Below are 22,280 nucleotides of genomic sequence, written 5' to 3' on the forward strand. Positions count from 1 at the left end.
TATAGGTGGAGACCAGGGGCTCGAACCTGGGACCCTGCACACTGTAATATGTGCGTCAACCTGGTGTGCCACCACCTGGCCCCAGATTATCTTTTTTTAAAAAAAATTTTAAATTTATTTATTTTCCCTTTTGTTGCCCTTGTTGTTTTTTATTACTGTTGTCCTTATTACTGTTGTTATTGATGTCGTCATTGTTAGATAGGACAGAGTGAAATGGAGAGAGGAGGGGAAGACAGAGAGGGGGAGAGAAAGACACCGGCAGACCTGCTTTACCGCTTGTGAAGCGACTCCCCTACAGGTGGGGAGCCGGGGGCTCGAACTGGGATCCTTTCACAGGTCCTTGCGTTTCGTGCCACCTGAGCTTAGCCCACTGTGCTACCCCCCCACTCCCGATATTATCTTTTGACACACTGAGAGCAGTAGGAAGGATATACTATTTTTCATTCATAAGAGTAATATTTGGGCTGAGACAAGGTGAAACACTTGGTTGAGTGCACATGTTACAATGCCCAAGGACCCCACCTGCAGGAGAAAAGCTTCTCGAGTGGTAAACTGTGTTGCAGGGCTCTATCTATCTATCTCCTTCATCCCTCTTGATTTCTGTCTCTAGTCAATAAGGAAATAAATATTTTTAAGAAATCTTTATTCTAGGTCTACTTCAAAAAGTAACTCCTTTAATATGATTCTGAGTTGACAAGACACAAACAGAATATATGTGGAACAGATATACAGATATTCTAAAAATAACAGAATGATAAAGGAAAGACTAACTATGCACATATCCTGTGTCCTCATACCAATTAAAATGAAAAAAAGTTAAATTGATTAAAATAATTTTTGGCATTATTCCCGCCACCAAAGATCCATGTCCCTACCCCCACCCACCTATAATGAAGCTCAAAATCTACCCTCACCTTCCATCCAGAGTTTTTTACTTTGGTGCAATAAAAGATAAATTAATTTACACAACTAAAAATCTAACTGAATTCAACTATTAGACGCCAACTACCATCTCATTCATACTCCCACTTAAATGTCATAATTTGGATATAAAATAGCAATTATTAAAATGATTCCTCATGAATAGAAGCTATTCCTAGCATACTGTGTATCTAAGCTCAACTATTCATCAGTTATCAAAATTATAAGATCTATTGTTCATTAGATATATAGAATCTATTTACAATCTACATAATCCAAACATAATATTATAACAAGGTTTAGCAAAATAATTTGCCAAAGGAGAAATAAGTCAGTCTGAGGCGAGTGGAAAGTTGAAGATATTAGAAAAGGGTTGAACTTGCCAACTTTAAGTTCCTATGTTGAGTCGTGTGTGTGTGTGTGTTTGTGTGTGTGTGTGTGTGTGTGTGTGTGTATGTGATTAGCCATTTGGTAAAAACTTAAGGTCAAGGAGAAAACCACCCAGCCTGTGGGCTTTGAGTTCAAGGATCTTTATACCAGAAAAGGAACATGATGTTACCTTCAGGGATTTTAATAAATCTCGGGAACACTGCTAGCAAAAAGAGTTGCTGTCCAAATAGACTGACACACACAGGCCAATGTAGCCCCTAATGACAGAGTAAGATAATGACAGGCCCCACTCAAAATCAGCAGGAAGAGGAAGATCAATCTTGGCAGAGTGAAGGAAAAATGCTGGCTTTCTTCACGGTAGCTCATCTCATACATATCTGGCTTCAGCAGCTGCCCAGTGCTGTGGTACCCTGCATTAACTACACAGTGGATCAATAACAATTACACCTTCTCAAAAACATGACACATAGCAGGATTGGGTTGACATTTCACTTAGGCCAACATTGATCTCAGTGCATCTGATTCCAGCCCTAAATTCAAGTCAGGCCTGGATTTACTTGGAATAAACACAGAGTGAAAGACAAAAAAAGGAAACCAGCTGCTTGCGTCTGAGTCTAGAAGTAAACAGCGCTTCCATCGGTGCAGTTGACATTTTCAAGCCACTCTCATTCCTGTTGCTACTAGCAATTCTAAAGCTGATCAAAGACTATTTTTTATATGATTTACTCACCGTGACATCAATGTTGATAATATCGCCATCCTGAAGAGGTCGACTGAAACATAAACAGACAAAAATGGTGATAGACAGATCTCAATATGAAAGGTACAAAAATAAATACCTAACGACCACTATCACAAACCCAATGAGTTACAATAATTCGGAATGGAAGAGGACTAAATGGAATAGCCATATCTAATCTTTTTTTTATTTTTTATTTATTATTTATTCCCTTTTGTTGCCCTCGTTGTTTTATTGTTGTAGTTATGATTGATGTCGTTGTTGTTGGATAGGACAGAGAGAAATGGAGAGAGGAGGGGAAGACAAAGAGGAGGAGAGAAAGATAGACACCTGCAGACCTGCTTCACCGCTTGTGAAGCGATTCCCCTGCAGGTGGGGAGCCAGGGGCTCCAACCGGGATCCTTCAGCCAGTCCGTGTGCTTTGCACCACCTGCGCCCAACCCACTGTGCTACTGCGGACTCCCAGCCATATCTATAACGAGTTTCAGTCAGACCAAATTTTACAAGAAATACAAGACATGAGCAATGTTGCCGATACTTACAAATATACTATTCTTTTTAAAAAATATACCTTTACTAGTTCTCTTAATTTTGCAAAGAGACTAAATGATGGGTGATAATTAATATGGGGTCTACATTTGAGGTTTTACTGTTTGTAAGGGTAAATCTCAAAAGGCAATAATAAATTATGTATACTCCCTTTTTTGAATTCCACATTGCTTTGACAAACATTAAGTGGTACTATAGCTACATAGAAGCAAAATACTTCAAAAAATGTTGATTTTACTATAACCAGATTTAAAAGTTTGCAGGTAGGTTTCAGTTAAACTATGGTGTCTTTTAGTATGTTATAGATCTTAGTTCCATGTTTTAGTTTTCAAAGGAACAATATGTTATTAAGCAATGAATACCTGTCAGGAATGCCATGACATAGCACGTTGTTTACAGAGGTACAAACAGATTTTGGAAAGCCTCTATAGCCTAGAGGTGAGGGATAGGCATTGTGGCTGATGATTTCCTGATGAACAAGAGCATCTATCTCTTCAGTTGTCATGTCAACCTAAAATATTAAATAAAAAATTATGCAGTGACAGTTGAAGACATTTCATATATATATATATATATTATCATGCATACAACTACAACACTTCCAGGTAAGACTGTATAAATTTACTGGGATAAAATTATGATGGTTAACATTAAAATTATTTTTTAAAACATTATCTGAGGGAGTCAGACGGTAGTGCAGCAGGTTAAGCACACATGGCGCAAAGCTGCAAGGACTGGTGTAAGGATCCCGGTTTGAGCCCCCAGCTCCCCATCTGCAGGGGAGTCACTTCACAGGCGGTGAAGCAGGTCTGCAGGTGTCTGTCTTTCTCTCCCCCTCTCTGTCTTCCCCTCCTCTCTCCATTTCTCTCTGTCTTATCCAATAAAATAGAAAAAAAAAATGTCCTGGGAGCAGTGGACTCGTAGTGCCAGCACTGAGCCCCAGTGATGACCCTGGAGAGAGAGAGAGAGAGAGAGAATGAGTGTGTGTGTGTGTGTGTGTGTGTGGTTTTTGTTTTTTTCAGAGCACTGCTCAGCTCTGGTTTATGGTCATACTTGGAATTGAACCTGGGACCTTAGGGCCTCAGGTTATCTTCCCAGCCCCAACAATCTTTGAACATATGATGATATAATGGATTGTTAGGAGGTTTAAACTCTAGATTCATTAAATTATTTGTGAGTTATTAAGAGACATGATTCATTTTTGCCCTGAAGATTTTAAAAGTATATGGGTAACTCCTTCCTATATTCTTAATGGTTAGTGTCGTGGGCTTAAATAAGTATCCCAAAGGATCTTCAGTTGACATGAAAAGTTTACAAAGTTTAACTCACACCTATCTATCTTAGAGAAACATTATTTGGGCTTTATAGCAATGACATGGAGATCATGGATTATATTTCCATTTCTTTATTTTCTGGCTGTCCCAGGGTCTTGCGCATGCACGATTATTCAGTTCCCCAATTGATTTTTTTAATTCTTTTTATGTGTTTTCTTTTCTTTTTTTTACTGCATCATTACTGGGGCTTCACTGCTCCAGGCCAACTTTTTCTAGTTAGAAAGAGTCAGAGCGGGGGGGCTGGACGGTAGTGCAGTGGGTTAAGCACACATGGCGGAGAGGGCAGGGACTGTTGTAAGGATCCCGGTTCGAGCCCCTGGCTCCCCACCTGCAGGGGAGTTGCTTCACAGGCAGGAAAGCAGATCTGCAGGTGTCTATCTGTCTCTTTCCCCTCTGTCTCCCCTTCCTCTCTTGATTTCTCTGTCCTAGCCAACAACAACAACAGCAATAACAACAATAACGTCAACAAGAGCAAAAAAAAAAAATGGGAAAAATGGCCTCTAGGAGCAGTGGATTCATAGTGCAGGCATAGAGTCCCAGTGATAACCCTGGAGGCAAAATAAAATAAAATAATACAAATTAAAAAAGGAGACAGAGAGAAGGAAAAACACCACAATACCGAAACTTCCTTCAGTATGGTGGCGGTTGGCTTGAACCTGGGTCGTGTACATAACAAAGCAAGCACACAACCACAAGTGAGTTATCTAACCAGCCCTTTCATTTTTTAGATTTCAGATAGGTAGGTAGGTAGATATATAGAAAGATGCTACATCTGAGCTTTCCACAGTGCAGTGGCTTGAATCCAGACTGTGCCTATGGCAAAGGACAGGTCCTAGTAGATAAGCTATCTCTCGGTTGGACTGGAGACCATAATTATATAAATTGAGTTAGGCACATTTTATAGAGACTCCGTTTTCATTAATTTTGATTTCTTCTTTTTTTTCATGATTTTATTTATTTATGAGAAAGATAGAAGGAGAGAGGGAGAAGGAGAGAAAGAGGGAGAAGGAGAGGGAGAGGGAGAGGGAGAAAGAGAGAGACAGAGAGAGAAAACCAGGCATCACTCTGGTACATGTGCTCAGCATCTCATGCTTGGGAGTCTAATGCTTTATCCACTACACCACATCCCAGACCACTAACTGTGATTTCTTTCATTTCTAAATTAACAAGCTCTTTCTTTCTTTTTTATTTTTTTACGTCTCTCCTCTTTTTCCCCTATTTTATTTGATAGGACAGAGAAAAAATGAGAAGGGAGAAGGAGATAGAGAGGAAGAGAAAGAGGAGCGCCTATAGACCTGCTTCACCACTGATAGGACCCCCTCAAGTGTGTGGGGGGGGGCTGGCACTGGAACCTGGGTCCTTGCACATAGTGATATGTGCACTCAACTGGGTGTTTCCCTACCCAGTCCTCAACCAGTGTATTTTTCTTTATGATTTAGTACTAGCTAGAGTATTATTATTCCTTACTCAGGAACATTTTTTTATTAGTGATTTGATAATGATTAACAAGGTTGTGGGATGAGAGGAGTGCAATCCCACTACCAGAGTTCCATATCCCCTCCCCTCCATTGGTTTCCCTATTCTTTATCCTTCTGGGAGTGTGGACCAAAGATCTTTCTTTTTATTATTTTAATTTTTATTTATTTTATTTTTTGAAAGAGATGCAGAGAGAAAGACAGAAAGAAACCCCAGAGCACCGCTCAGCTCTGGCTTATGGTGGTGTGGGGGATTGAACCAGGAACTTTGGAGCCTCAGGAATGAGTCTGTTTGCATAATCATTATGCTCTCTCTCCCACCCGACCAAAGATCTTTTTTTATTTTACTTTATTTCTTTATTGGGGAATTAATGTTTTACATTCAACAGTAAATACAATAGTTTGTACATGCATAACATTCCCCAGTTTCCCATATAACAATACAACCCCACTAGGTCCTCTGTCATCCTTCTTGGACCTGTATTCTCCCCACCCACCCACCCACCCCCCAGCAACCAAAGAGCTTTATGGGGAGCAGAAGGTGGAAGATCTGGCTTCAACCACTGTTTTTTTTTTGTTTTTTTTTTTTCCCTCTAGGGTTATTTCTGAGGCTCGGTGCCTGCACTATCAATCCATTGCTCCTGGAGGCCATTTTTTCCCATTTTGTTGCCCTTGTTGTAATTATTGTTGCCATTGATGTTATTGTTATTGGATAGCACAAAGAGAAATCGAGAAAGGAGAGGAGACAGAGGGGGGAGAGAAAAATAGACACTTGCAGACCTGCTTCACCACTTGTGAAGCGACCCCCCTGCAGGTGGGGTGCTGGGGGCTCGAACTAGGATCCTTCGTGGGTCTTTGCGCTTGGTGCCACGTGCACTTAACCCACTGAGCTACCGCCCGACCCCCCCAACCAGTGTATTTTTTAAAAATACTTTTCTGGGTTGGGGAGAAAGTGTGGTGGTAGCACACACACCCTGCATATGAGAAGTCCCAGGTTCAATCCTCAGTACAATCAATAGCTAGAACAATATATGTATTTCCCTTATTAGAAGGATCCAGTCACTCCTAAATGAACATTAAAATTGAGTTTCATGAGCATGTGAAAGCCATCTCCATACAATCATAAATCAATAAAATTCTTAATAATTTTATTAAGGATCCATTAGTTCAATACTTCTGTTATTTGGTATTTATGTTATGCTTCAATAAATTGCTGTATCATGCTTATTACATAGATGATGCTCAGAGACACTTCTTCAGTGAGTCTGACTTCTTGCATTTTGCCCACCTTTTGGAAACTACCAGACCATATTTTCTTTTATGATCCTTATGCATCAAGTTGTTTTAGATTGTTCTGAAAGAACTAGGTCTTGTAGGGCCAGGGTAGATAGCATAAGTTATGCAAAGAGACTCTCATGACTGATGCTCCAAAGTCCCAGGTTCAACCCCCTGTACCACCAAAAGCCAAAGTCAGTGCTCTGGTTAAAAAATAAGTAAAATTTAAAAATAAATGAATCTTAAAGAAAAAAAAAACCTAGGACTTGTAAGATAGTTGCACATAATTAATTACTATATTAGTTGTGCTTTTGTGCATGTGATCTGATCTTTCTTTGCAGGGTGAATATGAGAAAAGCAGGAAAACAGCAACTCTTCTGGCACTCAGAAATAACATGGGAGAGTAAAAGCAGAAACAAATTGGACTAAGGGAGCAAAAAGTAAAAGCTACTTATCACAGATCAACTTGGATAGACTGACTCAACCCAAATTCAGATCAGAAATGAATTTCTAAATATCTCTTGTATACATGTCTAAAAATAAGAAAATTCCTTTCCCTCAGTCCCAAGGTTTTACTTAATTTTCAGCAACTTAGATGTGTACAAATGAAGACTGAAAGGAAAAGAGAAAAAAAAAAGGAGTTTGTTGTCTCTTATGTAAGTGCTGCTGAGGCTTGCTGAGACGCCACCTTCAGACTCTTCCCAGCCAGGAGGAGGACTTGACGGGCCAGCTGACAGGCCTGATGAAGCCCTTGAATCTGATCTTCATTCTTAACTTCTATGCTGTCTCCCCAGTCGGGTACAATGCCTGTCGTCACATAGTCTGGCTTCTTTATGTGCTTGAGGAAAAAGGATTGAAAACGAAGATCAGAACCCAGCACATGACAATGGGATCATTTTTTTTCGGACACAGACTCCTGCTTCATGAAACTCTGCCCTTCCTGCCTGAGCACCGACCTCCAAAGCCAGCACAACAGCCCCTCCAGGCTGCCCCCAGTTCCTTCCCCTGCCCTTTTGAACTTAACATTGCCTGTGAGTGCTGCCTCTAGATGGTCTGTTAACCTTACCAGGCTTTGAGTCAAGCTGGACTGAAGTAGACGACTGGTCAAAACAAGCAGTAGTTTTTTTTTCTTCTTCCCCCACCCCCATTAGAAGCATATTGCCACTGATGAAAACTAGCACCAGGCTTCCAAATTGTCAGATGGTTAATTAAGAACACTTTCATCTTAACACAAAGTTACAATTTATGCAAAGGATAGCTCACCATCACCCCTTCTGAATGACTATATGTAAAAGGCTGACTGTCAAGTTTACTGATGCCTATTACATAAACACTTTTCTTACACTTTGCAACTGTACCCAAGCTAAGAAATGGGCCAGTGAACAAAACAATTTTTTTCCCAGCCACCCTAACATTAATAAAAAATAATAACACGTAAAACATTTCTATCATTTGTCAAAAACAAACACAAGCACCCCATCCCCTCCCCCCCAAACATTCAACTCTAATTCCCTTTGTAGAATTCTTCACACTTACACGCAGGGGCAGCATTCAGAAAGTAAATACTATCAGTCCCAAGGTTTTGCACAGCTCTCTATAAGCTATTTATAGAAACTGCTACAGAAGCATTGTTGAGCAGTTCCCAATAAGGCTACGCAGGGGACAAGCTAACTAAGGGAGAGAACAACACTGTTCAGTTGACATCAGTGCATATTTGCAAAGTCTGAGGCTAGGACTCTGCTTCTTGTAGAGTGCAGGATTTAAGACTTCCACTGACTCAGAAGCTCCACTGGACCTTTCTGGCATAGGTGACACCATTGCCAGGGCGGCCACAGCTGAGCTCTAGGTGAGCATATCTCTCCTTCAGTGTCACCGCGAAGCCCACAAAAGCTCAAAATGTCATCTTCCCCACAGACTGTGTTATTATCTCCACTCTGTTTTGTGATCTGGTTGGGTTACAACTACAGGCAGAGGGGATGTTGGGTTGTCAATGAAATTCTCAAAGGATCCATTCGCCTCATAGGAGGTTACTGTTAAGAAAATACCAGGGACACTATCTGAGATCTGGTGGCCAGTCTTGTCAGCCACACCACAAAAATGGGCCACTCCTCCTCAGGGAGTGCCATACACTTAACATGAATTTCTGTGCGGGAGGGAGAGAACAAACCTGCATGAGAGGGGGGAAGCTGGTGGCTTTTCTGACAAATCTATATTTTTGTCAGCTGCTCAGGTTCTTCTGAAATGACCTAGAGATTTCCTTTACATTGCATTTTGAGAAAGATGGATGCATTCTTTTCAGAGATTTGTAATCTCTGAAAAAATAATCTAACATTTTCTGAGAGAAGATATTTCATTTAATTTACTCTAAAGGACAATTCACAGACAGCAGCATTAATAACATGGAAAATGTAAGAGCAGGCTCTAGGAAAAAACATCTAGCGCATAAGTTTCAATTAATCTCTCTTGAATGATCCCAATTTTATTGTCAAATTTTCTTTTAAAAAGTTAGGAAACTACATACATATAAACATCTTTTATCTTCATGTCAGAGCTTTGATATGAAAAGTCTATGACGGAAAATTAAATCCTATATGAACCAAGCAGTGATCTATTGTTAAAAAAAAAATCAACATTATACAAGTGCAGAATGTGAAAACTTCTCAAATCACAATTTTAAATCACAACCTAACTTTGAGAATCATAATGCAAGTGGTTCAGAAACCAAAGGTACAACAACATTTGATCACTTCTGCAGTTAACCTTTATCTTGGCAGAAAAAGCAGCAGATAATAAGCAAGACAGTACCTGGGGGACTGGATAAGCTGAAGCGACTGAAGCCGGCAAAACTACACTGTGTGAAATATCTCTTTGTCTCCGGAAAAAGAAATTTCTTCTTTGTTGACTGCTTGACTGCTTGTCTAAGTAGAGATGACGGAGTGGTGAAGAGAAAATTTTATGATAACCTGTGAGCAGAAATAGATGATCTTAAGTTAAAAAAAAAAAGAAAAAGAAAAAAAAAAACCTAACACTCCTATATTTTAAGCTTCGGCATTGTTGTTGTTAAAAAACCACTATTCTAATCCCTTAGTGACTCAAACAGGAAAATCCTCAAATAGAATGAAAAGCGGTAGTAAACTGCGTTCTAATACAACACTAGTGCAGCATATATATTTATTAGCTAATACTATGTTTACATAAATGTTTGGCAATGGAAAACTACTCTAATGAGAAACAAGTATATAGAAACATCTGTTAAGCACAGGTCGATAAAGAACAATTTCTGCTGTGGTATCTTAGGCAGCAGTGCTCATGATGACCCTAGGTTTGGGGCACTGGTAGCGTGCCTTTATGTTTTTTAAGCCGTTTTCCTTTCAAGAATCATGGACAAATTGCCAGCTGCACTTTTTGCCCTCAATAGAATTACTACTCTGTGTTAAGTTCACGCTCAGTGAGGCATTCCACTGAAAGTCATTGTGACGAATGCTCAAATCATCCTGAAAGAAAACGAACCGCAGTTTCTGCAGAACCCACAATAGAAATTTAGAAATAGCTCACAAAAAATTTAAATGTACATCCTTCAATTCAGCTATTCATCTCCTAGGACTTCACCTTGTGGCTATTTTGTACCGATGGGCATATGAAGCTGGATTCTCACTCCAGCATTATTAGTGGTAGAAAAAAGAATGGGAGGTAGCTTAGTATCCATCAACTGGGGTCTCGTTTTACATACTGTGGTCTATCTACATAACATAAAACTATGGGACTCTTAGCGAATAAGCACAGTCACCTTGACATATTGCTGTGGAAAAAGGTCACACGACATGGTTAGGAAAAAGAGCAAGTTGTGAGCAAAATTATGAAAAGCCCGCAAACGTAAAAAAGAAGTTACACTGGAGTCGGGCGGTAGCACAGCGGGTTAAGCGCACGTGTGCCAAGCGCAAGGACCAGCATAAGGATCCGGGTTCAAGACCCTGGCTCCCCACCTGCAGGGGAATTGTTTCACAAGCGGTGAAGTAGGTCTGCAGGTGTCTGTCTTTCTCTCCCCCTCCTCTCTCCATTTCTCTCTATCCTATCCAACAATGACGACATCATCAACAACAACAATAGTAACTACAGCAATAAAACAACAAGGGCAACAAAAGGGAATAAATAAATATTTTTAAAAATTTTAAAAGTTACACTTTTAAAAATTTTTTTATTATCTTTATTTATTTATTGGATAGAGACAGTCAGAAATCGAGAGGGAAGGGGGGACAGAGAGGAAGAGAGAGACACCTGCAGCACTGGTTCACCACTCATGAAGTTTCCCCCTGCAGGTGAGGACCGGAAACTGGAACCTGGGTCCTTGCGCATCGTAACCCGTGCGCTCAACCAGGTGCGCCCAAATTACACATTTCTATAAGCTTGTAGGTGTCTACACAATTTCTGAAAATTGGCTGGTGAGATTGTGCACCCTGGGAGGTGTCTGCTTTGCCACAAGTGCAGTCCAGGTTCAAATCCCCAGCACATCAGTTGGGAGTCCTATAGCGGGATGCACTGGATCGACCTTCTTGTGGTGCATCCCGTGAGTACCCATTCATTGGGGAAACTGACGATCCTTCCTAGCCGACTGAATCCACATGGATCCCAGTCACTTTCAAAGCCAGCAACAAGCAGCTCCTGACAGCTTTCAACCTGACGCTGTTGACTGGCTACGGAAGAAGGGCGAACGCTAGAAGAAGAAGAAGAAGGGGAAGATTCAGTGCTGCGGTGTCTCCTCTCCTAGACCTCATCTCCTTTTCTCTATGTGAGAGAGTCAGCCTGGAGTAGTGAAGCGCCAGCAATGACAGAAAAAACAATTCTAAAAAGTGATACGGGGGCCAGGTGGTGGTGCACCTGGCAGAGCACACACGTTACAATGTGCAGGGACCCAGGTTCAAGGTCCCGGTTCCCACCTGCAGGGGTGAAGCTTTGTGAGTGGCGAAGCAGGGCTTCAGGTATCTCTCTGTCTCTCTCCCTATCAGCCCCTTCCCTTTTGATTTCTGCCTGTCTCTATCCAATAAATAAATAAAGATAATAAAAAAAATTAAGAAAATTCTTTAAAAGATTCTTTAAAAAAAGTGATATGGGGGAGTCGGGCTGTAGCGCAGCGGGTTAAGCGCAGGTGGCGCAAAGCACAAGGACCCGCATAAGGATGCCGGTTCGAACCCCGGCTCCCCACCTGCAGGGGAGTCCCTTCACATGCGGTGAAGCAGGTCTGCAGGTGTCTATCTTTCTCTCCTCCTCTCTGTTTTCCCCTCCTCTCTCCATTTCTCTCTGTCCTATCCAACAACGACAACAACAATAATAACAACAACAATAAAACAACAAGGGCAACAAAAGGGAATGAATAAATAAATAAAATAAATATTTTTTAAAATAGTGATATGGAGAGTCGGGTGGTGGCGCAGCGGGTTAAGCGCATGTGGTGCAAAGTGCAAGGACCAGTGTAAGGATCGCGGTTCGAGCCCCCAGCTCCGCACCTGCAGGGGAGTCGCTTCGCAGTCGGTGAAGCAGGTGTCTATCTTTCTCTCCCCGTCTCTTCCACTTCTCTCTGTCCTATCCAACAACGATGACATCAAGAACAATAATAATAACTACAACAATAAAACAAGAGCAACAAAAGGCAAAATAAATAAATATAAAAAAAACTTAAAAAAAAAAGTGATATGCTGGGAGTCTGGCGGTAGCTCAGCGGGTTAAGCACACATGGTGCAAAGCTGCAAGGACCGGCGGAAGGATCCCGGTTAGAGCCTCTGGGCTCCCCACCTGCAGGGTGTCGTTTCACAAGCCGTGAAGCAGGTCTGCAGGTGTCTTTTTCTCCCCCTCTCTATCTTCCCCCCCTCCATTTCTCTCTGTCCCAGCCAACAACAATAACAATAATAACTACAACAATAAAACAAGGGCAGCAAAAAAGGGGAATAAATACATTTTTTAAAAAGTTTAAAAAATTTTTTTAAAAAGTGATATGCATCAACAATTGTTACTTCTGGAGCCTGTGATTTTGGCTGGGGGTAGGAAAGAACTTCTGATATATTTTATTTTTATGATGCTTGATTTTTTTTTTCACTGCCAGGGTTTCACTATTCCAAGCTAATCTTTTCAGACAGAGAGAGGCAAAAACAGACAGGAAGAAAGGGTAAGACACCAGCGCACTGCACGGAAGGCTTTCCCCAGTGCAGTGGGGGGTTGGGCTTGAACTTGACGTGACAAAGCAGGCACTCTCCCAGGTGAGCTCCCTTGTCAGCCCACGCAAGATTTTTTAAGCCACCATTCACCCTGATTTTATAAGTAAACAATGGGTTTTTAAAAATCACCATCATAGGTGGTGGAGCACCTAGTTAAGTGCACACATTACAGTGCGCAAGGACGCAGGGTCAAGCCCCTGGTCCCCACCACATGCAGGGGGAAAAGGCTCACGAGTGGTGAAGCTGGACTGCGGGTGTCTCTCTGTCTTTCTCTCTCTGTCTCCCCCTCCCCTTTCAACTTCTCTGTTACTATATAATAATAAATCAATAAATAATATTTAAAAAATCATCATTGGAGCCAGGCGGTAACACACAGGGTGAAACGCGAATAGTGCGAAGCGCCAGGACCAGCTCAAAGATTCCGGTTCGAGTCCCGGGCTCTCCACCTGCGGGGGTGGGGTGGGGTGGTGTCGCACCGCAAGAGGCGAAGCAGGTCTGCAGGTGTCTATGGTTCTCTCACGCTCTCTGTCTTCCTCTCCCCTCTCAACTCTGGAATATGGCCACCATTGGGAGCTGTAACAAGCCTTCAGGGCGATCCTCCCCTCCCCCCAGGACACCGCTCAGCTCTGGTTTATGGTGGTATGGGGGACTGAACCTGTGACCTCAGAGTCTCGAGCATGAGAGTATGCTTGCATAACCATTATGCTAACTCCCCCCACCCTCAGGGTGTTTCTGTTGCACACTAAAAGTTAAGGACTACTGGACTAGATTCACCTTTCAGCTATGAAATGTAATGGAAATATGAATTAAAAGCAAGTACTGGCCCCCAAAACTGAAGATCAATAATTGGAAAGGGAGGGGGCACTTGGTAGAACACGTATTGCAATGCACAAGGTCCCAAGTTCAAACTCCCAGGTCCCACTTGCAGAGGTGAAACTTCATCGAACCCTAGAGCTATGTTGCAGGTGTCTCTCTTCCTCCTTCTATCTCCTACTCCACTCTCAGTTTCTATCTCTATCCAAAAATAAATTAAGAATAAATAAACATTAGGACTGGGGATATAGCACAATGGTAATGCAAAAGCCATTCATGGCTGAAGCACCAAAAGTTCTCAGGTTCAATCCCCAGCACCACCATAAACCAAAGCTAATCAGTGTTCTGGGGTGTGTGGGGGGAGTCACTAGAGACAAAAATAAATAAAAAATTTTAAAAAAAGAAAAAAGAATTGGAAAGGGGTAGTGATGCAAACAAACTCTAGTGGTCAGTGATTCAGTGTCATAAATTTGCTTAATTACACTCAATCATGATATTCCATGAAATTAAATCAAACTTATAGAGGTATGTTGGTTAGTCTTTTAAACAATTCCAAATATAGGACAAAATGCCTTTAACTGATTTTTGCTTCACAGAAGCAGATATTCGCTATAGGATATAAAGATACCTATCTATATCAATTTTTTTACCTTTTGTTGCCCTTTTTATTATTATTGTTGTAGCTATTATTGTTGTTGTTACTGATGTCGTCATTGTTAGATAGGACAGAGAGAAATGGAGAGAGGAGGGGAAGTCAGAGAAGGGAAGAGAAAGATTGACACCTGCAGACCTGCTTTACCGCCTGTGAAGCGGCCCTCCTGCAGGTGGGGATCCGGGGGCTTGAACCGGGATCCTTCCACTTTGTTAAAAAAAAAAAAATTTTTTTAAAGCCATTACTACCAGTTCTAGGACTGTCAACTTATGAGGAGTAGAGTATCAGCCTAGGGAAAGCAGATGGTCGAAAAGAAAAATTTTGGTCTTTTTTTCTTTGCTATACCACTTAGTTTACTGTGTGGTCCAAGTTTTTTCTTTTTGAGTCTCAGATGTGATTGATTGGAATGAAGTCTGTGAGAGTTCTTTATACTTAGTAGGGGTATAATAAACAATAGTTCCTTTGAGCATACTTAGAGCAGGACTGGAGAGATATTTCACTGGGTAGAGGGTGTGTGTGGCTTGTCATGTACTTGTCCCACGTTTGAGCCCTGGCATCAGAGAGGCGGTGCTATGGCCCTGGAGGCAGCTTTGGTACTGTAGTGTCTCTGCCTTTCTTTGTCTCTCTAGCTCTGAATGAAAAAGTGCCCTAGAGTGGTGGAATGGTGCACGTGCTTCACCGGCTTCCATGCCTACACACAAAATGCACACAACAATAATTATTAAAGCAGCAGGGCAGGTTGCTCGGTCGGAGAAGCACATGTTTCGCAAACTTAAGGCACTGCGGATGACTAAGAGCCCAACTCTGCTCTATCTCCATTTCTCTCATTAAAAAAAAAAAAATTAAGGGTCCAGGCAGTGGCACACCATGTTAAGCGCACATAATACGAAGCACAAGGACCAGCACAAGGATCCCGGTTCGAGCCCCAGACGACAGGTGGTCACTTTGCAAGCAGTGAAGCAAGTCTGCATGTCTTTCTCCTCCCCTCTCTATCTTCCCCTCTCCTCTCAATCTCTCTCTGTCCTATCCAAAAAAGAAAAAAAAAAAAAAGGCCACGGGAGCAGTGGATTTGCAGTGCAGGCACCAAACCCGAGATGACCCTGGAGGCAAAAGAAGGGAAAAAAAAACAACTTTTTAAAAAAAGAATACCAGGAGTCAGGTGGTGGCACACCTGGTTAAGCACACACATTACAGTGCATAAGGACTCAGGTTCAAGTGCCTGGTCCCCACCTGCATGGAAAAACTTCATGAGTACTGGGGTCTTCTTATGCATCCACTACTGTACTAACTGCTGGGTACATGCTAGCTCACTAATCATCACAAGCACCCTGTGAATTGGAGACACTGAGACACACAGACGCAGGCCACTTTCTCAAGGACATGCAGTAAGTGCAAAGGCTGGGGGAAAGCAGATTAAGGTGTCTCCACAATCTAGGCTACTCTCACATGCATTAGAAAAGAAAAGAAAAAAAAGTAGGGGCTAACACACATGAAGATAAACCCAAAATGTCAAAAGCATCGGACAATCATTTAAAAATGACTACTGGGTGAGGAGATGATGTAATGGTTGTGGAAAAAAAAAAAAAAACTTGCAAAAGACTTCCATGCCTGAGACTAGAGTTCTCAGTTTCAGTCTCCTACCCATCCCCACCCCATACCACCTTAAACAACAGCTGAAACTGGCTTTGGGTAAAATACAAATAAAATAAGATGTAAAACAAAAATTACTATTGTAATTATGTTTCCCAAAACAGTGGTGTGTGAATTAATCTACTCTCCCAAGGCAAGCTCCCTTTGTTTTCAAATTTTATTTTACTTTTTGATTTCACAGGGCTTCACAGCACTAAGTCAACTTTGTTTTAATCCAAAGAGAGTTAAGGTGGTGGCACACCTGATTGAGCACACATGCTATAGTGTGCAAGGACCTGGGTTCAAGTCCCTGGTCCCCACCTGCAGGGGAGGAAGATTCACAAGTGGTGAAGCAGGGCTGCAGGTGTCTCTGTCTCTCTCTATTTTCCCCTTCCTCTCAATTTCTGGCAGTCTCTATCCAATAAATAAATAAAAATAATAAAACATAAAATAAAAAATAAATTTTAAAAAAAAGAGAGAGTGAGGCAGAGAACGAAGGAGAGAGGGTAAGATGCCCCAGCATCGAATTTCCTTCAGTGTGGTGGGGGCTGGGCTTGAACCTGGATAACATGCATGACAAAGCAGGCACCCTCCCAGGTGAGATGTCTTACTGGCTCTCAAGCTTCTTTTGCTGACCAAATGCACTGCAAAGTGAATGGAAGAAGTTTGCTTAGTAGTGTGCGGATATAGAATGGAAAATCTGGGTCCCAGATGAAGCAAAGGAAAGACTTACAATCAAATCAGTTCATAGTTCAGCCCCTGCTAACTGCATCTCTAGTTAGAACCACAGACACATGTGCTCCTCAGTGTTTCTCTTCTGAGCAAGGTATGCTTCATAGTCGCCACTAACTATACTAGCACTCGTCGATAGAATACAATAATAGTGGCTAATATTTACTTATTATTATTGTTATTATTATTTTTCAAGATTTTATTTATTTATGAGAAAGATAGGAGGAAAGAGACAGAACCAGACATCACTCTGGCACATGTGCTGTCGGGGATCAAACTCGGGACCTCATGCTTGAGAGTCCAAAGCTTTACCACCGCGCCACCTCCCGGACCACTACTTATTATTGTTTTTATTGCCACTATTCCAACCTTTCCAGTCACTGTTTTTTTTCCCCTTTTGTTGACCTTGTTTTTTTTTTTATTGTTGTTGTAGTTATTACTGTTGTTACTGATGTCATCGTTTTTAGATAGAACCGAGAGAAATGGAGAGAGGAGGGGAAGGCAGAGGGGAAGAGAAAGAGAGACACCTGCAGACCTGCTTCACCGCCTGTGAAACCACTCCCCTGCAGGTGGGGAGCCGGGAGCTCGAACTGGGATCCTTACGCTGTTCCATGCGCTTTGCACCAAGTGTGCTTAACCCGCTGCGCTAGCGCCCGACTCCCTTTTTTTTCTCCTTCTTTTCCCTTCTTTCCTTTTCTTTTCTTTCCTTTTCTTTTCTTTTCCCTTTTTTCCTTTTCTTTTCCTTTCCATAGAGACAGAGAAATTGAGTGGGAATTTGGAGATAAAGAGACATCCCAGCACCGCTTCACCACTAATGAATTTTCTCCCGCTGCAGGCGGAACCAGGGGCTTGAACCTGGGTCCATGCTCACAGTAACATTTATGCCACTGTCTGGCACCTAGTGGTTAACATTTTAAACGACAACTTTCTTTGATTAAGCACAGTGTTAGGTGCTCTTTACATATATCTCTTACCCACTCTGTGAAGTAGACTGGCAGCTGCTGACATCACTCTTACATGAATGAGGAACTCAGGAACTTTAAGATTTAAAAAAAAATTATTTATTTCCTTTTGTTGCCTTTGTTTTCTTATTGTTGTAGTTATTGTTGTTGTTACTGATGTCATTGTTGTTGGATAGGACAGAGAGATGGAGAGAGGAGGGGAAGACAGAGAGGGGGAGAGAAAGACACCTGCAGACCTGCTTCACCACTTGTGAAGCAAGCTCCCTGCAGGTGGGAAACCGGGGCTCGAACTGGGATCCTTACACTGGTCCTTGCACTTTGCACCACCTGCACTTAACCCGCTGCACTACCACCCGACTCCCAACTTGATAATTTTTTTAAAAAGATTTTATTTATTTATGAGACAGGAGGAGAGAGAAAGAACCAGACATCACTCTGGCACATGTGCTGCCAGGGATCGAACTCGGAACCTCATGCTTGAGAGTCCAAAGCTTTATCACTGCACCACCTCCTGGACCACTCAACTTGATAATCTTTAAGGCCTTTTCCAGCTCAGATATTTGTACCTTCATTCAGCAGCATTTTACTGTCATGTTACATCCCAGATAAAGGAATGATATAGATTACTACCACTTTTAGGACTTTGTCATTTTTTTTCAATGCATTTGATTATGAGAGAGAGACTTCACATATTGCTAGAGAAACTCAAATTCAAACCACATTGGGATTCCACCTCACACCTTTGAGAATGGTCTACATTAACAAAACAAGTGTTAGCAAAGCCCTATTCCACCACTTGTGAAGTTTTTCGCCTGCAGGTGGGAATCAGGGGCTTGAACCTGGGTCCTTGTGCACTGTAAGGTGTGCGCTTAACCAGGTGTGCCATCGCATGTCGCATAATCTTTTTTTTTTAATTGGATAAAGATACCCTACAAATGCTGTCACAAAGTTACAGGATAATAAGGTATGCTACAGTGTTTACTTCAACTACTCATAACAAACCAGAAAAAAAACATTTAGTGCTCTCACAGGTGAAATAAGAAGTGGGCTTAAGTCAGCACATAGCTTTAGAAGATAATGGCTCTCCAATTAACATGTCAAGAAGGGAAGGATACTCAACCATATTTATCATATTATAATTAATAAATAGTTCCTAATACATTTTCTTAATGCAGAGTGAACAAAATTTAATTCCCCAGCCCCATTTACATTCAGAGTCACAAGAAGCATAACCAAACTACAGTAGCTGATATAGGTCATTCCAGATAAAGGCTGGCTCACGTTCCCACATATTTCCTTTCCCCTTAGTAGCACTGGTTTGTAAACTGAAAACTAAAAAAGGTCTGGGATGGTGGCTTAGCAGGTAGAGCACATTCTTTGTGTGTGTGATGCCCCGGGATCAGTCCCTGGTGTCACATATGATGGAGCATTGCTCTGGTAGCTTACTCTTTTTCTCTCACAAAATAAATCCTCTCTCTCTCTCTCTCTCTCCCTATCTCCCTCTCTCTCCCTCCCTCCTGTTAGGGCTTCACTATGGCTTCATGCCACGGCAATTCCACTGTTTCAGGTGGACTCTGTTTCTGTTTTTCCAGATAGATGTTGAGAGGGAGAGAGGAGTAAGGAGAAGGAGAGACACTACAGCACTGCTCCACTATTTGTGAAGCTTCCTCTTTGCTTCTTTGCTCCCATGTGGTGCCTGGGAGTATGTGTTCTATAGGATGAACTATTGCTCAGTCCCATACAATATATATATATATATTTTTTGCCTTCAGGGTTACCTCTGGGGCTTGGTACCAGTACCGGCACTACAAACTCACTGCTCCTGGCGGCATTTTTCTATTTTATAGGATAGGACAGAGAGAAATTGAGAGGAGAGGGGGAGACAATAAGGGGAGAGAGAAAGACAGACACCTGCAGACCTGCTTCACTGCTTGTGAAGTGTTCCCCCTGCAGGTGGGGAGTTGGGGGCTCGAACCCGGACCCTTGAGTGGGTCCTTGCCCTTAACTGGGTGCACCATCGCCTGGCCCCCAGCCCCATAAAATCTTTAAAGTAAGCAATAAAAGGCTACATAAAATTATATCTTTGCATAAATAAATACATAAAAAGCACTGCTGATACCTTATAATTATCACATTTAACTGCCAAGTCGCTGCTATCGACATTACCACTTGAGAGCTGCTGTCCCTCATGAGAGACAGAGACACCAACCAGTCTCCATCAGCAAGAGAGCCAGCCTCTGTCTTCTGGGCACCACCACTCAGTCAGGCCCCACAGCACACCCTCTTTTGTGAAAGCTGTTTGGAAGAAACAATGCTCCGGTCTGTCTGATTATTTCAAGGGGCAAGTTGAATACTCTGCCTTTTTGGAGACATCGGTGGGAAATCATCAGCCACTTTCAGAGAGTAGGGGAGTCCCAGAGCAGCAAGACCTCTTTTTTTTTTTTAATCTTAAAAATATGATCACATGAGTGTTGTTAGCCTTGTTTATGTACCAGAAACTCAGTGTAGGCTTTCCTTAGGCAGTAAACCTATACGTTATTTGTTATGAATGCTAGAATGTTTACTGTTATCCGAGGTAATAATAAGAATTATTTTCAGTGTCAAAAAAATTCTATCAGTGTCTATTTTGAGCTGCACATTGAAAATTATAGGCAACTGCTCTTTCACTCCACGGAGGAACACACTGTGTGGCCTGAATGTCTCTTGAAATTGCTATGTGCCCTCTGGGTACTGCCACACATTTTCATATTTTAAATTCATATTTGCAATGTAAATCTAGGCTATGGTTCTAAAGACCTGTGTATTTGGTAATAACATCAATTTCTAAAAACTACATTTTATTTTTCTTACAGATTTAAGTCTGGAAGGTGGGATGACAGAATTCAAGTATGATGGACGGAGGAATACATTTTAAATAACTAAGGCTGCTGCATGCAAAATGCCCTATATTTATTGGCCTCTTATTCAGGGTTCATTTTAATTGTTATCTGCTCAAGCAATCCATACCACATAATGAAACGCTTCTATTTCACCCTCTGAGCTCTGGGGTTTTGTGTGCACCTTTATTAATGACCCTTAATTAAACCGATTTTACCCTTGAAAATATGAGTTTCCTTTTGGTCAACAAGTACTTTTAAGGGAGATGTCTGACTGAACTTTCAAAGGGACGTTTTAAATGCTAATGATTTTAAGCAGTTGCAAAACTGAACAAAGTATATTTGTATTCAAGTCTCCACTCCCAGTACCTATGTTTTTTGTTATATGTTTCCAGGGCAGCACTTTCAGTCTGCAGCTGCCATTAATCCCTACTGCTGTATTTTAGAGGTGTCAAATATAGGTAGAAAATGGCACAGTGAAGTCGTCTGGCACTACTCGGCATTAGCCAACAACGTCAACCTGAGATAATCCGTAATTTGAAAGATAACCCTGTAAAACATCTTACTGAGTGTGTTTTTTTTTTTCATAATGATCAACAAATGCCAACATCTACTAACAAAACTATTATTTATAGCATATCAACATCTAATTGATTTTACAAATGGAGGCAATTATATTGGATGAAGGAAGGAATGCCTGCCAGATTTAAATGATTTATGATTATTAAGAGAAAAAGCAACAATGTTTTGTTAATTCATTTTCAAACATGGCTCTTGCAGTCACTGAAGATTTTAATTTTAAAACAAATGGTTTACTTAAATAATACATTTACTTAAAATAGCAGCTTACTTTGTGATAGCAATCTGAGAAACTTTTAACTGTTTAGAAATATTGCTGCTGCAGAGGCTCAGAGGAACTGTACCATAGAAATATATTTCCAAGGTGCTGATTTAGAACCCCAGAAAGATCACACTTCATGAACTCCAGCCAATTTACCCAGAGCAAAAAAAGCACACTGCAAGTACACCCATGCCTTCCATGTCTTGACCCAAAACATTAACTGTCTGCTTGATGGGGCTGATAACTTGCACAAGTGTGGCGGGAGGCAAATCAGATAGTTTGTATCACTTGATGTAACTCTCATAGGTGTTTATAGTCCAATACAAAGATGCCCATGTTTCAAAAGTAAATGAGAATGGTGGAAGGTTTCTTCCCATTTCAAGGACACTACAAAACAGGAGAGAAGCTCACATTTCACAAGAATAACCTGTGCATTTATTAAAGAAGAAGGGGGAAAAACACTCAACCCAGAGGAAAAAAAGCAAGCTAGGGGAATGCCCCAGTCTGAAGCAGATACTGACTGGACAAAGCAAATGGACAAGAGCCCTTGAAACTAAACAAAAGTAAATTCATTCTGTTGACAGATGTTGACTACATCAAAGCAACAAGGAATTCCTCCAACTCCCAACTTTTAAAAACAATTGATACTTCCCTACAACTTACACATAAGGACAACTTTCAATTATAAAACGATCATAATAAATACCCCTAAAATTGACTTTTAAAGGTTTCTGTGCAGTTGGATTAGTCTGGCATGTTTTTTTGGCTATGGGCTTCTCCAAACAGTGGTTTATTCATTCCCATGGACATGTCTGGGGAGCCAAGCCGGCCATGCCATCAGCCCCTTCCTTCCAGGGGTTAACTGCTCTGACTGCCAAATAAAATA

At 41.4% G+C, this 22,280-nt stretch overlaps 1 protein-coding gene and 1 long non-coding RNA gene across 2 annotated transcripts in view; one reads left to right on the forward strand and one right to left on the reverse strand.

Annotated features, from left to right (window-relative positions):
* The window catches only part of METAP1D (methionyl aminopeptidase type 1D, mitochondrial), a 124,797-nt gene that overhangs the window by 19,545 nt on the left and 82,972 nt on the right, over positions 1–22,280 (reverse strand). The window contains exons 2-5 of the mRNA XM_060177717.1: positions 9,489–9,646; positions 7,372–7,521; positions 2,962–3,110; positions 2,042–2,084 (exon numbers count right to left, since the gene is read on the reverse strand). Of these exons, the coding sequence (XP_060033700.1) occupies positions 2,042–2,084; positions 2,962–3,110; positions 7,372–7,521; positions 9,489–9,646 (500 nt within the window). The remainder of the gene's footprint in view (positions 1–2,041; positions 2,085–2,961; positions 3,111–7,371; positions 7,522–9,488; positions 9,647–22,280) is intronic.
* LOC132534248 (uncharacterized) lies at positions 7,517–20,756 on the forward strand. The gene is made up of 3 exons (XR_009545932.1): positions 7,517–7,714; positions 8,434–8,529; positions 20,530–20,756. It is a non-coding gene; the product is annotated as an uncharacterized LOC132534248 (long non-coding RNA).

This window comes from Erinaceus europaeus, chromosome 18, assembly GCF_950295315.1.
Source record: "Erinaceus europaeus chromosome 18, mEriEur2.1, whole genome shotgun sequence".
NCBI lineage: Eukaryota > Metazoa > Chordata > Mammalia > Eulipotyphla > Erinaceidae > Erinaceus > Erinaceus europaeus.